This window comes from Solea senegalensis, linkage group LG13 (genome assembly GCF_019176455.1).
Source record: "Solea senegalensis isolate Sse05_10M linkage group LG13, IFAPA_SoseM_1, whole genome shotgun sequence".
In the NCBI taxonomy this organism is placed as follows: Eukaryota; Metazoa; Chordata; class Actinopteri; order Pleuronectiformes; family Soleidae; genus Solea; species Solea senegalensis.
In genome coordinates, this window is record NC_058033.1 from 20,633,211 (window position 1) to 20,650,511 (window position 17,301).

Sequence of the window (17,301 nt, forward strand, 5' to 3'; positions counted from 1 at the left end):
GTCTGTCCTGTCCGCTCTCCCTGACGGACTAAACGTGTCCATGTGTAAGTGAACATCAGTGGGAGTAACCTTGTTTAACCTGGAGAGACTGCAGCTGGATCCACCGTGAAACACAAACTATTTTAATGGCTGAAATAAAAGTCATTTGGAAGGAAAAGTGGTGTTTAGCCCGGGGTTGTATCGCTTTTTTGGAAGTAAAAGTGACCTCTACTAAAAAGGAAATAACCCACTTGACTCCAAGTTTAGTGTATGTACATATGTGAGTTCCCTCGTGGGTGATGATGTGTGTTTTACAGGCTCACCACCTGCAGAGTTGATTTACTTCTCTGGAACAGGAGATGTGAAAGACTTAGATGTATCAGTGTATCATCGTCTGACATCGCTCCACTCTCCACTCACACAATCTTTTGGAGTCTCTGACATTCTTATTACTTTGACATTTCAATTATATACTGTGTATATATAGATACACACCACATATCAGACTAATAATACTAATAATATGTCTCGGAAAACCTCGAGTGCCTGGAAAGTAATAGTGTGACTCAGTGACAGCAGTTTTTCATTAGCTCGTGAAGCAGTAAAGTCTGAGAGACTTGACACACGATCAGTATCCGTGCATTTAAACGCAAAACAAGCCCCTCCTATATCACAGGAAGTCTTAATATAAAGACACAACCTTACCGGATCTTTATTGAGACCCTGACACTTGGGTTTGCACACTTTAAAAAGGTCTAATTCATGTGGAGAAGATGTTGAAAATGTACAGCAGTGTCCCTCCGTGTTCTGTCCTCCGTCTTCCGTCACTCACTGTCCCGTTCTCTGTCCTTCCAGGTCCCCCCGCCCCAGACGACATCCCCATCAGGCCTGCTGGCCGGCGTATTGTAGTGCCCCCCGGTGGTCGTTCCAACATCACATCCCTCAGTTAAACAGCAGCAGGAGAAGGAGGAGGAGGAGGAGGAGGAGGGGACGCATTCCAGAAAACGGCAGCAGCAAGAGTGCAGGAGGGAAGGAGGGAGGGAGTGAGGGAGGGAGGAGGAGATGCAGAGGACCATGATTAGTTAAATGTTAAAAGAGCAACACACTGAATCCTCATGCCTTACCTGCCGCAATGCTACCTTGCTCAGAAGAGAACAGTATCCCTTTTCCTGGGGGAATTTTGGGAATCTTTAAAGTGGGTCTTTGGATTTGGCTACTTATAGGATTGAAGTTTCCGCCAAAGCACAAAACACATAATCCACGTAATCCACATAATCCACGTCCATGAATCAACAGAAAACATGTCCGGTTGGTGCTTTGGTGAATTGAAAACACTTCATAACATCACGACACGTTGTTTCCTCGTAGGAAAATGGATACCACTTGTTTCTCGGATTGATGCGATGGTTCTTCTTTCATCCTGTTTGGCTTTTCAGTGTCACCCCCCCCTACTTCACCTTTGCTTTATCCAAAAACATAACACTAGAACCCCCCCACATTAGTAAATGAACACATGATCACGCAGTACCATTCATTAGCTCTAGGTGGCATTGTATATACACTTGATGTGATGTACTGTAGCTTTGTGAATGATGTTGTTTCAGCAAGTTACTGGACCAAGTAAAAAGTGTTTTTATTGTTTATTTGGTTTATATTTTTTTTAAATCTTAGAGCAGGAGCGCGGTCGGACATGGAGCTGCATGGGCCACATTAACTCGGGCGACGTGATCCATGATCCTTTTCAGCCTCCTCTAAAGGTGCTGATGAGTTCATGTCTCCCTTTTTATGTAATTATTGATGTTTAAAAAAAAAATAATAATAATCTGCTCTAGAAATTATTTTGTGATGTCAAAAACTGAAAAAAAACGAACTAAAAGAGGGTTTTTACGATTCCTTATCTCAGATACTTGCATCTCGTCATGGCTGTTTAAAAGAAATCCCTCCTCTTACATTTGCATCTAGCTTATTGCCTGCTTCTGTCGCCCTGACGTAATTTTATGCAACAACAGCAACAACAGAGGGAGAAAAAAAAGGAACATTGTGAAGCGGAGATTCACATTTAAGAGCAACTCCAGATGCAATGAAACAAGTTTAAAATAAAAATAAAAAAACCTGCTTTCACATAACAGCACCTCAACTCTGACTTTAACTTTTTATACCTGACAAACTGGCCTTTATGTTTTTATTTAGAACAAGAGAAAGACCATCATTTCCTTGTCATTCGAGCAAATCCCTCTGATGTATTATCATACCTGACCAATATTCAACATCAGCCTGAATATGACATAAAAACACGCTGGATCTGATGATGTCAGGGGGTCATGTAGCTCTTTTCTTCTTCTTCTTCTTCTTCTTTACATCTCTGCTGTTTCCTGGCAGAGGCAGAGGATTGCAGTGCAGTCAAGGTTGAGCCGATATTTTGTGTCATCGATCTCACTGTGGAGGGAAAGGAAAGGAAAGAGATGGCACTTTTATTTGGCAGTTTGACCGAGGCAGGCCCATGTGATGGATTGTTGTATTTATGTTACGTTTGACAACCTTTTATTATTGTTTTTATGTTGTTTCTTTTTTCTTTTCTTTTTTTTAACTGTTACGTCAAACCCAGAGATGGCAGGTCAAATTAAGGTGTGTTGTGGAAGGTATGATTTTGTTCCCAGAATAAACATGAATTGCAACTGACTGAGACTCAGGTCTGTTTTTTTTTCTTATATATTAGTATTCTTATTATTATTATTATTATCATTGTTGTTGTTGAACTTCACATCAAGACGTAACACGATGCACCATAAGATAGAAGTTTATCACTAAATTTAAGCAAGACTTGAATTTAATTTGTGTCTTTATTTGCGTATAACGTACACACAAATTTAAAGTACAGTGTGCTGCCTATGTGTTGCCGTACTAGTGAAGCACAGCAAAAGAAACTAAGACTAAATGTCTTTATGACATCACAGCAACCGTGTTGAGTAGCAGACATGATATTATTATTATTATTATTATTATTATTATTATTATTATTATTATTATCATCATAAAATTATTATTATAGTAATGTCTGTTATTTAAATTTACAGCATAATAAGTGTTAGAATATTGCTTGTGTGTATTATTGTGTCCTTTAGTTAGATAACAGTAACATTTATGGGATTACCACAGCGGTGCTGGTGGTGGATGCTTTAATCTGTACTGTGAGAACCCCCACCCGCCGCCACCACCTTCCCTCTGAGCAGCCATTAATGTGGAAAAAGTGCTGCCTCAGCGTGGCCCACGAAGCAGAGGAGGGACTGTGCCTCCTCGATGACCTTGCAAATGCAGCAGACAGAATTCTGTAACCTAGATGTGAGTGAGTGTGTGTGAAAGAGAGAGGGAGGGAGGGAGAGAGGAAAGAAAGAAAGAAAGACTGCAAATTCATGTGAAAATGGTGAATTTTTGTTGCTGCTTTTTAAAAATGTGATCACTCTTGTTCCTTTTGCTTGAGTTACTCAGTACTTTTTAATCTTACCAACCTTTCTCTAGGTTACTAACTGTACTTCCCTTCAGCTGACACTGGGAGGCAGTGTTGTAGTTAGGAGCGAGTAAAGGAATCAGCAATGTTTGATTTCGAGGAAGAAACTTCTAGTATGGAATTAGATTTGTGTCAATAACAACACTTTTCACGATTCAAAAAATATTGATTTAATCATTAAAAATACTATTACTTAAAAATACTATTTTTTTGTTTGAAAATACATTTGTTGTTTGCGCTCCCTGACTTGATGTTTGCACTCCATGAAGTGTTCTTTGCGCCGTGGATTTTTGTTTGCGGGCGGGCCTGAGGAAGCTGTCTGCTGATTGGCTACTGGGTTTTGGAGCAATGCACCGGAAGTCGTCACGGGTTTGACGCTGTCGCTGTCCGTCTGGAACTCGTTCCCCAAGTTTTCTCCGTCGAAATCGTGGATGTAAATAATTTTAAGTATCTAACGTTTGCCAGATTATCTAAACCAATAACTAACCTCCCGAATTGAACAGAGCTGATATCTCAACGATAATCTGACAAACGTTAGATACTTACAATTATTTACGACGAAGAAGACTTTATTAGAAAGAGATTTACTGATTGGCTACTGAGTTTTGGAGCAACAGCTCAACGCACCGGAAGTCGTCACGGGCTTGACGCTGTCGCTGTCCGTCTGGAAACCGTTCCCCAAGCTTTCAGGTAGAAGAGTGTTACTTATGTAAAACAACTATAGAAACGACGAATATTTTCCCTCGTTTTTCAATTTATTTTGTTAAAAAGTGTTTTGTGGTGTGTTTGGGTTCATAATCTTTGTATAATCATATACTGGTGAGGATTTATTTGTCAATAAAGAAAAAGAAAATAAGTCGACGGAGAAAACTTGGGGAACGAGTTCCAGACGGACAGCGACAGCGTCAAACCCGTGACGACTTCCGGTGCGTTGCTCCAAAACTCAGTAGCCAATCAGCAGACAGCTTCCTCTGGCCCGCTCGCAAACAAAAATCCACGGCGCAAAGAACACTTCATGGAGCGCAAACATCAAGTCAGGGAGCGCAAACAACAAATGTATTTTCAAACAGAATAGAATAGAATAGTATATTTTTTAATGATTTAATCAATATTTTTTGAAAAGTGTTGTTTGAAAATATTGACACAAATCTAATTCCATACTAGCATTAACCCTTTCCCCCACCATCTCATTCCCTTAAACTGAATTTAATCAATTAGATCAATGAAGGTGTTAATTTTCTACATAATTCATAGAGATGAAGTGAAATAAAGTACAAGGCAGTCAGTTTGGTTCAGAAAATGAAAGTCAATATTTAAGGCATATCTTTATAAGTTTGAAACTCCAACACATGTTTTTAAAAAATTGTATAATAATACAATTATTAGACCTGTAAAAATCTCCTCATAATATTTTTGTATGCAACTTAGTTTATATATATCTTCTTTTACATTATTTTGTTTGTTTTTATATTTATTTATTTCCCCTTGTTTTTCCATTTATTTTGTTAGAAAGTGTTTGTTGGTGTGTTTGGGTTCCTAATCTTTGTATAATGATATACTGGTGAGGATTTATTTGTCAATAAAAAAAAAAAAAAAAAAAAAAAAAAGATGTCGAGGGAGAAAACTTGGGGAACGAGTTCCAGACGGACAGCGACAGCGTCAAACCCGTGACGACTTCCGGTGCATTGAGCTGTTGCTCAGTAGCCAATCAGCAGACAGCTTCCTCAGGCCCGCTCGCAAACAAAAATCCACGGCGCAAAGAACACTTCATGGAGCGCAAACATCAAGTCAGGGAGCGCAAACAACAAATGTATTTTCAAACAGAATAGAATAGAATAGTATATTTTTTAATGATTTAATCAATATTTTTTGAAAAGTGTCGTTTGCTTCGTGAAAAGTGTTGTTTGAAAATATTGACACAAATCTAATTCCATACTAGCATTAACCCTTTCCCCCACCATCTCATTCCCTTAAACTGAATTTAATCAATTAGATCAATGAAGGTGTTAATTTTTCTACATAATTCATAGAGATGAAGTGAAATAAAGTACAAGGCATTCAGTTTGGTTCAGAAAATGAAAGTCAATATTTAAGGCATACCTTAATAAGTCTGTAAAAATCTCCTCATAATATTTTTGTATGCAACTTAGTTTAGATATATCTTCTTTTATATTTTTTTGTTTGTTTTTATATTTATTTATTTCCCCTTGTTTTTCCATTTATTTTGTTAGAAAGTGTTTGTTGGTGTGTTTGGGTTCCTAATCTTTGTATAATGATATACTGGTGAGGATTTATTTGTCAATAAAGAACAAAAAAAAAAAAAAAGATGTCGAAGGAAGAAAACTCGGGGAACGAGTTCCAGACGGACAGCGACAGCGTCAAACCCGTGACGACTTCCGGTGCATTGAGCTGTTGCTCAGTAGCCAATCAGCAGACAGCTTCCTCAGGTCCGCTCGCAACAAACAACAGATGTATTTTCTAACAACAAAATAGTATATTTTGGAATGATTAAATCAATATTGATTTGAAAAGTGTCGCTTGCTTCGTGAAAAGTGTTGTTTGAAAATATTGACACAAATCTAATTCATTAACACTTTTCCCTCACCATCTCATTCCCTTAAACTGAATTTAATCGATTAGATCAATGAACGTGTTATTTTCTTTACATAATTCATAGAGATGAAGTGAAATAAAGTACAAGTCAGTCAGTTTGGTTCAGAAAATGAAAGTCAATATTTAAGGCACACCTTAATAAGTTTGAAACTCCAACACAAGTGAAACACACAGTGACAACTGAAGGACAACAAAACGTTAATCACGATGAAATTCTAAAGTTTGAATGCAATTAATAAGCTACTTTTTCAGATTTCATGGTTTCGAGCGGTCGGAATCTACCACACGTGACGACTGCCCGTCATTTAAACCTAAACCCGTTATACGATATAAACAAATCAGGATAATCAGTTCACTCTGGGTTAATCCATCTGTAAAAGACGTCCCCACTATATCTTACACAGCTTATACAGAAAACTACCAACAATAATAATAACAACAACAACGTAAAAGTGGATAAAAACATTAATGTACCAACTTCAAATATAAAAGTGCCAACAGTTTTGAACTGAATATGTGTTTTTTTAAGTATTTTAGACGTGATAGGATGCAGTCCTATGAGAGATAGGTAAGGACGATTTAGGTCAATAGAAGAAATCCCATTTTACTTCCACATCAAATGAAAAGCTGTGTGCCATATTTACAGGATAAGGCAGGTGTGGGTTCTCTTTAACATCGTGTTAGCTACTTAAAGTATGAGGGTTGCTATTGCCTTAAAGGAATAATTCACCGATTAGCATTTAGCTTTGTTGTTACTAGAATGGGGGTTTTCTCTGCAGAATTCTAGATGAACTGTTTTAACACCTAGTGTCTGCACAACATGGATGCAAATGTATTTCCTCTCTGTGACTGAACGGGTGACAATAGATTATATTTGACTAAAAAAAAACAAAACAAACAAAAACAAACTTTCAATACAGACAGTGACTAAGATATTCATCTTACCTAGGTCTCAGGTCTATAAAACTAGTTAAGTATTCACTTCCAGCTTTCTCTCTCTCTTCTTCACAGCACCTTTCTTTTGTCTCTCTGTGCATTAATGTACCAATGAACGAGGAAGCGTGTGCTAAGCGAGGTTCACAGCAGAACACACACACACACAATAAAACATCTGTCGTTGACCTCTTTCTATTCCTTCGTCGCTTTTATTTGAAACATCCAGTTGGTCAGTAGCAGACTGAGGCGAGGTTTAGTCCCAAAATCTCTAAAACCAGTTTTGGCAAAAGCAATTTTCCATCAGGAAACAACACCAGCCACACCTGGAGGACGTCACGAACCACCGACCTTGAAGCTTAACATTAAAATGCTACATTTGGTACTCTAAAGCATAGTGAAGTGAAAACTTACAGCTGGTTTCTTTTTTGCCTGTTTTGTGCAGCTTATGCCGCTGGTATGATGCGCCCATGTATCTGCTGCTATGATAAAGCGAGCCATTCATGCTCAAGCTCACAGTTTAGCTCTTGAACATCTATTATAGAAGAGTGAGTAGGTTGCCGTAGTTGTGAGCTCCTTTGTGCCATGCCGTTCATTGAAGCGTAAGAAACCATTGTTATCCTACATTTTAAATCATTGTAATTAGGATAATAATAATAATGATAATAATAATAAAAGTGTCCTTCCAGGCTCCAGCGTAAGAAGAACCACGTCAGATTTTATGTCACGGTGAGAGCTGAGACGACGCGGCGCTGTCTCCTATTTTTTTGCAGGACAACCTTTTCACATCGGCTGCTCGCTGCAGGTCGAGCAGACCTCAGAGCACCAGAGTGATTTAAGAGAGCGCGGGTGTGAGCGACACTCAACAACACAGAGTCGTTCCTCTCCGTGACAGGAAAGTGAAAAAGGCCCGTCGTCCTGGAGTCAATTTCACTCCTTCAGTTTTTTATTTAATGTGTTTTATTTTATGGGCGCGATCAGTGACGCTGCATTTCTTTTTCTTTTTCTGTAGAGATGAAACGGTGGTGCAGGAACGTCCGAGTGCCAAGTTGCTGATAGAAGAATCAGTGTCTGTGTGTGAAGAGCTGATCTACAAGCTGTGGGCAGGTGCAAGTGATAAGAAAGATAAGGTGGGCTCTCAGGTTATGAGACCTATCCTGATAAGTAGGTAGCCGGCTTCACGTTGTTATTCTGTCCGTCTTCTATAGCCTTGTTCTTCTCACTCGTGGAGAGCTCAGACGTCTCCGAGTCCACCACCACTTGCTTTGACCTGTTGAGAGACACGGAGTTTGTTTAAGTGTCTTATTGTCATTTTCGTAGACTTTTATATGTTAGATTCTAGACTAATTCTTACAAACTTGACCTTTAAAAAACATAATCATAGAAACAAATAAAGCTCCAGACATTTCATATTTTCTGTTGTCATCGCTCTACTTGTGTAATATTATCTTAATTTGCATTATAAACATGCAAAGGCTAAAGATTCTCATGACTCTGAACCCTGAACTTTTATTTTGTAGCCATGCTTGTGTCTTGTTCCTGTCTTTCTTCACTTCCTGCTGTGTTGATTATGTTCACCTGTGTTCTATCGGTAACAACATTTGCTGTTGTTGGATGTTTGGATTTCTGGATCATTGAGGTGAGTTTTTGACGTCATTCTTGTGCAGTGTATTTTGGAATTCTTCACTTTTTTTTCCTTTGAACCTGTTTTTTGACATTGAAACTTGATTTTCACCTGCTCTCTCGGGTCTCACTTGCATTTTACAGACGTTTTGATGATTTTATTTCAATATTTCACTGCAGTAGCCCTTATTAGCAGCCACTTCATCTCTGCAAAAGATGACGTATTGTGTTTGTTGTAGACAATGTATATGGCAGGTTCTGTAGTGGTGGAAGCGTCTTACTTTTCCCTGTTGAAGACGATAAAGTCTCTTTGGACGTTGTCCAATCGCTGCTGCAGCTGGTTATTCTGTAGGAGACACAATTACAGAGCCGTTAGCAACTGGCAGCCGTGCTGGAAAAACAACAACAACAACAACAAAGTCGGGATCTTTCATTTTCATTACTGTAATGCACAGCTGCATATTCTAATCAGAATTAATTGCACTTGCAGTTTTATAGCAGTAGTTTTGGAGTAAGTGATGGCCCAAAACCCTCACACACACACACACAGTATAAAGTCTATTCACTGTAAACATTTTTTATCATGTCATAGTGTAAGATTCCAGAAGTAGAACTTAACTTAACTTAACTTAACTTAACATTAGAGGACTGGAGTTAGAGGAGTGTCTGCATTTCATGGCACACAGACTATGATTTGTCATGCCAGGCTGTCCTCACACTGTCCTCACACTGTCCTCACACTGTCCTCACACTGCTCAAGTGCCAAGACACGGAGACCGGTGCTTTTTCTCAAGGAGACAGTGAGGAGAGAGATAATGAATGTACATCATTATTATTATTATTATTATAACACTGCCCTGTGTCTGTGAGTGATCATTGTGATTTTGAGGCATATTTCAGACTCTGAATCCTCAGTTCAGGCCTCAGCTTTGTCTCTTAAGTGGATAACGGATCAAATACACTTACATTTAAATTTATTTAACCTTCTCAACAATTTGTTACCCTTTATACCTCCATAGACCTTATAGAATGTGAGGTTATTCCCAAAACAACAACAGCAGCAGAGATAAACGACTGGATTAACAGCAGTTTTATCATTTTAAATGCAGTCATTTATAGTAATATTTCCACATTTGTACTGCGTGCACATCTTCCTAAAATTCATCTTCTGACCATCTGGTGGATCAGTTTTAAATGAGGTCTTTTATAAACCTGTCATGATTTCGCTTTGCCCATTACCTCGCTGCGAGTCGCTCAGTCGCGCCAAATAAATTACAAATTAAGTCGTAAATAAATAAAAAACCCAGCTCTCCTAGAATTCCATATACGCATACATGTGCATTGTTTATTTGTCTAGGATTCATTGGCACAACAAAAGTTTTGGGGAATAAAAGACAGAACGCATGGGATTAACTCTTGTTAAGATTATACTTTTGTATATTTTGATCACAGCGAGGTGGAGAAAGTCCGTATTCTTGCAGAGATGGATCGACTTTGACAGATATACAGACGTTCATGCACAGTGTCAAAAGAGACGTCTGTCCTCGGCCGAGACAACAATAACACGTCTCTACTCGCTCGCTCTCTTTTTTGGATGATTTTCAAAACACAGTTCAGAAGCTAATTGCTCCGACTGCCAGATTAAACTTTCCATTTATCCAGACAAACCCACCGGGAGCATGTGATTGCTAAGCTGCAATAATTAAAATAACGCCCTAATAATTGAAAGAATCCCTAAATCGACTTTATACAAACATCACGAGGCAGTGTTTACATGTAGAATATAACACAGCTTCACTTTTACTTTGCGTTTACTTGCATTTACTGCACAAGAAATGAGGAATTCTGTGTTAAAAACTCTGATTACAGCAACAACCTGCTCCTATATCATGTGCATTTCATATTTGCGGCACATAATTAACATGAGTGACATCTCTGATGAAAAACGTGTGTGTGTGTGTGTGTTGTAGTCGCAGTAGCCAATTTATTTTGTCTCCCAGCACGAGTCCAATTATCGGCTGCGTATTAGCAGTGATTCAATTGAGCTAAATCAGCGCTGTGTTGTTAGTGTAGCAGGGACGGAGAGGCAGAGGTAGAGCGGCGAGAAGAGAGAGTCAGGAGGGGAAGTGTGAGGATAAGAGAGCTGGAGAGGAGGAGGAGGACGAGGAGGAGGTGAGGAAGATGAGGAATTACGCAAAAGGAATACGTAACAGCCTGACGAGATGAGATGGGGATAACGTTCGTCATCCTCTATCGATCTGCTGAGCTTCAGAATTGTCTCTCTCTCTTTTTTCCCTTCCACCCTCCCTCCCTCTCTCCTCGTCTTCATCACTGTCTCACAGGTGATCCCACAGGTCCTCTTGTAAATGGAGACGACACAAACTCATATTTGCGGACAGTGAAAAAAACACAAACGCCCTCACAGACAGACAGACAGACAGAGTGGCACACGACGTGAAATACGACGACCTCGGATGAATAATAGATCAACGTTAAACAAGACACTTTGAGGAAGAGTTTTACTGTTTACATTTGAGTTGTCGGGCTTGTTTTAGGCAGAGCAGTCGCGGATACAGCGGCGGTTACAATCGCTGTGACGTCGGCCAAAGGAAAATCCTTCCAAAAGATTTACAGACACCAAAGTCAGCTCATTCACGCTCACATTTGCACCTACGGGGCAATTAAGAGTGTTCAATTAACCTCTTGGACTGGGGGCCACACGGTTGGTGTAAGTGGCCCTTGCAGCAAGAAGACTCAGGTTAGAGCCCCGGCTGGAACAGCGGTCTTTCTGCGTGGAGTTTGCATGCACAGTCCAAAAACATGCAATATGGGATTAGGTTAATTGGTCGTTCTAAATTGACCGTGAAAGTGAGATTGAATGGTTGTTAATCTCCTGTGTCTGCTGAGATTGGGGAGGATAAAGCGGTAGAAAATGGATGGATGTTTTTGGACAGTGAGAGGAAACTGGAGACAATGAGGCCCAGACCTTCTTGGTGGTAAATGTCCCGTGTAACTTTTAAAATGTCCTTTGACATTGACATCATTGTCAGATTAGTCCACACTCATCTGCTGCACACTCGTCTCTGTGTTCTGTGTTGATCAGGAGACGTTCCAGCACGTCTGGCAAACAAACACATCTGAATATCATTCACGCGGATTTTTAAGTCGAGAAAAAATGTTACGAGAACAAAACGATTTGATTTAATGAAGACCGAGACGTCTGGCCGTGTGCTGTTTCCTGGCCCGTCTCCACGAGTGTAAAACACGTTTTCCCATATCCTTCTCTCTTTATTTCATAAACGGGAGACTTTCTCTGTCTGTGTCTACACCGGCCAGCGGATGATGAACGCCATCTGGCTGCACGGTGAGAAATCACTGATATATTACAACACACGGACAGATCTCCACAAGCAGTTGTCAGCTTTTATAATATAGTGCACTCTGGCTCCGGCTCTGATTTCTTACTGCGAGTTGGCAGGGCGTGAGCTCCGGAGTCTAGGCCAAACAAATTGCTCCGCTATCGTCAGGGTAGAGTCCGAGTGAGCGCATAACTGTCTGTTTGCATGTGAGGACACAGTGTGTGTGTGTGTGTGTGTCAGTGGAGAGACACAAATGTGCACCAATCAAAATCACCATCAAAGTGTCCATTCACCTAATCTCGCTGATCTTTGGAAAATAGCAAAGATTGCGAGTTGGACAAACGCCTGGAACACACACACACACACACACACACACACGGCGGTGCTTCCTCTGTTTTACAGATAAATTGATTTTCTTTTGCTGTAAATACTTTCCTGCTGATAAACAAACACGACACCAGTTTAGAGCTTTGTCACTACAGTTTCTCTCGTGACGAGAAGAAACCAAACAGACAGACTGAGTGGATGTGGACAGTGAACCCGCCTATGATGGCACATCTCATGTACATGGCCACTTTTAACTGGTCGTCCGGTTCACTGTGAGTCGCGTGTATCGTAGCGACGGACACACGTCGAGATGTAAAGGTAAAATGGCGACAGGAGCATAAAAAAGAGCTAAAATTAAATTTTAAGACTATTGTAAAACAGCAAAACTGCATCACTCACTCAACTAATGTATACTAAAGTTGAAGGAAGGGTAACAAATAGTGAAATAACAAACACAGCAGCAGTAACTTGCCACATTATAACAGAATACAATAAGAATTTGAATAAAAATAGTTTTTTTTCTCCAAACGTTTCAACACTGAAGCTCACGTCCAGTTCGGCTGAAGATACAAGAACGACTGGCTCGTCCTTTTTAACCTTGAAATGAAAACAGTAACGAGCTCCCACCACTGCAGCAGACCTAAATAATAAAGTCACTGTGGTTAGACGCGGAGCTGCCCAAACACACTCACTCACACGTCTCACTTCACCAAATGAGCAAATGAGCCTTTAAGTGCACCGAGGACAACAGCTGTATTTCTGTGCTCGGACTGAAAGAGGAAGAGAAATGTTTAAAAGGAGCAGGGAGGTTTCACACAGACTGGTAAAGGTGAGGGAGGACGCGGCTCTGAAATGTGTCCTTGATGTTCTTTAACAGCACTCGAGACGATGGAGCCGGTTAACACCTGTAAGTGGGTCAAATGAAATCATTGTTTCGCCTCCTTTGCTGAATAATGATGAGCACAGAGAGGGAGAAACGCAAGGACGGTTTTTACAAAAAGGGGCGAAATGTCGAAATCTTTTTCTCGAGCAGTGCTGCTGTGAATGACAATCAAGAGATTACGCAACACTTCTGCATTAGCCAAAAATTCCTGTTTCTCTTTCATTTCGGAGTCCTTTCAACGACGTCGTCGGCTGTTAATTCCAGTTGCTTCTTAAGAAGCTGAAAAATGACTGAAAGTCGAAAAGATTCACATTTAAGAAGCTGAATATCCTACTCATTTGGCGTGTTATGGAAGCACTGTGATTGGAGACGAAACAGCAGTAACATCTAAATTTACATAGTCTCCGATTGGTTGATTTTGTGGCACGTTTGTAACGTAGTGTCAAGTTGAGTGCGCACAGAAGGAGAGAGAGAGAGATTTGAGAAGCGAGCGTGCAGCGGTCTGCAGCGCCACGAGCGAGAGTTTGTGACGGCATATGAGTAAAACTGAGTGGGAGGGGTTATTATTATTGCACGTTAAAATGAATAATTGCAAACATGCAAATACATGTATTGAGGACAGAATATATTTTTGCTTGCTCAAATGAAAATTATATTTTGCGTACGATTTCTCTTCAAAATATATTTTTTCCTGTGCTTAAAATATCACATTGTTCCTTCACGAATGTGGCACAGATATAACGCCACAGTTCTGACCAATCAGGCCACTGATTGGTCCAACGCAAGAATCAAGCCGAACAATGCCGAACTGTAGGTCAGTTAAAAAGACTTAACAATCCTAAAAAACGTGGGTTAATCTCCAACAATTACCAGGGAAATGTCTAAAATCTCAATATTTAACAGAGGAGTCTGGTGTACTTAGCGACAGTGATCCCTGCCGCTGTTTTTCAGTCCAGTGACTGTGTCAGACGGAGTCTGTGCTCAGGTCATGGAGGAAGTACTGAACAAACAGCTTTAATGAACTGATTCTAATGATTCATTTACACTGAGAACAACTGCTTTACAAGTCAACAGTCACTCGTTTGTGTGTCGAGTGTAAAACGAAGTCACCGCAGTTTCACGCAGCCGTGCAGCGATGACTCCGCCCACGTTGACTAGGTACTTTTTTTTTGTAATGAAGATGCAGCGTAAACCGTGCCGAGGACCAAAGTGGAAAAGGACCATAACAGATATTTTGCATAATTACTGTAATGGTGTGGTCTCTTAAACTGAAAAGCCTTACTTGTGGTGATCCATCAGATCCCTGGTCCTTGGTCTTCCGAGCGAGTCTTTTTTTCTTCTTGTGAAGCGGTTTGGACTCCAGAATCATTTCCTCCAGCTCGAACGTGGGGTCGCAGTTTAGTCTGCGCTTCTGTCGAGAGACACACAGACACACAGACACACAGACACACAGAGTGTTATCTTTTCGTGTTTTAGCGTTAAGTCAAGTTTGTTTGTGTGTGTGTAAAAAAAACACAGAAACTAAAGACATAAGGAGCCAATCGATCCTCGGTGCTTCTCCTCCTGGGATTACCTGCTGCTCCACAGACTTTTTCCCTTGGATTTAGATTAAATCATGTGTATTCAATTGCGTGGGTCATTACTCTCTGGATTTGTCTAACTCTGCCACAGCACCGTGACATTTATCAGACCCCGGCTGGTTTTTGTATTCCTTGAAAACTTGAGTCGACCGTAATCACCGAGGCGTTGATTGATTGAATTCGTCGAATGACGTTTTTATTTTAATTTTAAAACACGCAGTTGTGTGACGGTGACTCAGGGAGCACGTGGACATTCACATTCACACCGTGTTGTGTTTTCTTATTTACGTAGAAGCAAAGAGTCTGTAACTGCAACTGTTTACCTCCAGCTGGTAAAATAATGATCGGGAGCCCACCTGCAAACATCTCTCTGCCTTTGTCTGCATCAGTCACGCACATAATGTGTGTCCTATTGTGTGTGCGTCTGTCCGTTCTGTCTAGGTAACTGCACAATCAGTGGGAAACCTCGCTCAGCCCAGCAGGGGGCGATGTCTACAGCTCGACAGGACACATAACATCGAGAGTGAGACACCGTCTTCCTTTCCCAAGTAAGTGCCCTTGGGAAAATTAGATTAGAGTTATTCTGAAATGCTTTAAAAGAGTTAAATCATAAATCATGCTTGTCAAGTTTGGATTAAAGCATCCAGGATTAAGCTCCCGCGCTCTAGTTTTACTCACATTAGGAATAAACCCGGGGGGAAGCTGTTTGCTGAGCACGGCGTCCCAGTTGACGTCCGACATGTAGTCCAAATCCTGGAGCTCCGCTAGACAGGAAATGCGCTTCTGGACGTCGATGCAGAGCAACTGAAGGAGACAAAAGAGGTCAGAGAGGTCAGAGAGGACAGAGAGGACAGGGTTCCAGTGAGCGTGTCTGAGACAAAGAAAATGAGACGCATAGAGAAACAAAAAAATCATAAGAAGTTATGAAGTGTGAAGGATGAACGACAATTACACTGGACATGAAACACTCATCCATTCATTCTCACTTTCTCTACGTCCCATTACATCACACACACACACACACACACACACACACGAGTGGAATACCAATGAGGAGAGAGTCTGAGCACGAAGCAATGCAACAGTTTGACTGCAGTGGATCGCTGCCAAAAACACAAACTCCAGAGCAACCGTGAGACAGTGAGTTTATTTGCTCGCGTTTAATTTGGATCCTGTGTTTATTAAAATCGTGTTGATTCTCTGCTTCACAATAACTCGTACTCGACTAAATCCCTGTCTCTGAAAGCTTGATTATTATAATTATATTATAATGTTATTATTATTATTATATATTATATTATACAGGAGGACACGTCCTGTTTAAAAAGCCACTGTGACGACATCTTAAAGCTTCACGTGGACCATGTGGGTTTGACAGATCCACGTAGGGTCCATGTTTCCGTCTAGTTTGCTATTTCCTTTCCTTTATTTTCACGTGTGAAACTCAAGAATAGATGTTATTATTACCCTCTTGGATAATAGACTTGTTACATTACGTTGATTTCTCCCTCTGCAACTATTACCCACATCCAAATCCAGTGGTTTTTCTCACCTCACAAATTGACGTCTACTCCAGATTAACAACTGGAATAATATTAGCACGATGATACGCTTTCAAGGCTTCAAATCATTTTCTCTCATCTCTCACTTTAAAAAGTCGGAGCACTCCTGAAGTGACGGTTCTGTCAAATGAAGTTTATAATTTAAAATGCCCAATATTCCAATACAATTATATGATTTGTTATCTTCTGGCAAAGTTTAGAGCCGGCTCCAACAGACGAGGCGTGTGCCTCAAAGCTTATTCCCAGAATAATTTCCCCTGGCGGTTTTGACCCAAACGAAATAAGTCATTTTTTTCTGGATTATTATTCTACACTTGACTCTGCTGAGATCTCCCCTCATAATTGACCAGAGCCCAATCCCCCTGGACTGTCTCGTCCTATCCTCATGATCCAGGTGCTCCCCATAGCAGCAGCAGCCGCCGCGGAGGTCAAGGAAGCAATTAAGTCCCTACAGAGAATAAAAAGTGCAGAACTTTTCAAAAACCTTTTTTCAGAAACACTAACTCTGAGTCTCCCTGTTGCTTCAGAAACACAAAGATATTTTAGACAAAGTGCTCTTCAGAGAGGTCATTCCTGCTTTGATTAACCCCCGATCAGACAGGTTTCTCAAGTCCAGCCTGCTGGGTTAGCTGAGATGGACCTGAAGGATCTCATTAACTGGTGTGCTGGTGGATCTCTGCAGGCTTTTTCATAAAACCTGGCTGCCTTTTCTAGAATATATAGATACATTGACAATTGAAGTTGGAAACTCAACTCAAAGTTTATTTAAAGAGAACATTAAAAGCAACCGAGGTTGAACCAAAGTGCTGCACAGAATGACGTCAAATGCCAAAATAAAAAAAATAAAAATAGAAAACCTAAAAACACGAAACAATGGTAGTCCAACTCGGCCTGTGTTTAAACACGATGGAGTAAAAGTAGGTTTTTAAAGACGCTC

At 40.5% G+C, this 17,301-nt stretch overlaps 2 protein-coding genes across 6 annotated transcripts in view; one reads left to right on the top strand and one right to left on the bottom strand.

Moving 5' to 3' along the window:
• Window positions 1–2,658, top strand: part of dpysl3 (dihydropyrimidinase like 3) — a 34,662-nt gene extending 32,004 nt beyond the window's left edge. For all 4 annotated transcript variants that reach the window (XM_044041894.1, XM_044041895.1, XM_044041896.1 and 1 more), the window contains exon 14: window positions 835–2,658. In XM_044041894.1, the coding sequence (XP_043897829.1) occupies window positions 835–929 (95 nt within the window). In that variant the 3' untranslated portion in view covers window positions 930–2,658. The remainder of the gene's footprint in view (window positions 1–834) is intronic.
• A 3,535-nt stretch (window positions 2,659–6,193) lies between these two features.
• stk32a (serine/threonine kinase 32A) overlaps window positions 6,194–17,301 on the bottom strand; it is a 46,939-nt gene continuing 35,831 nt past the window's right edge. The window contains exons 10-13 of one of the 2 annotated variants that reach the window (XM_044042873.1): window positions 15,481–15,606; window positions 14,505–14,633; window positions 8,935–8,999; window positions 6,194–8,300 (exon numbers count right to left, since the gene is read on the bottom strand). In XM_044042873.1, the coding sequence (XP_043898808.1) occupies window positions 8,183–8,300; window positions 8,935–8,999; window positions 14,505–14,633; window positions 15,481–15,606 (438 nt within the window). In that variant the 3' untranslated portion in view covers window positions 6,194–8,182. The other variant, XM_044042874.1, reaches the window with a different exon arrangement.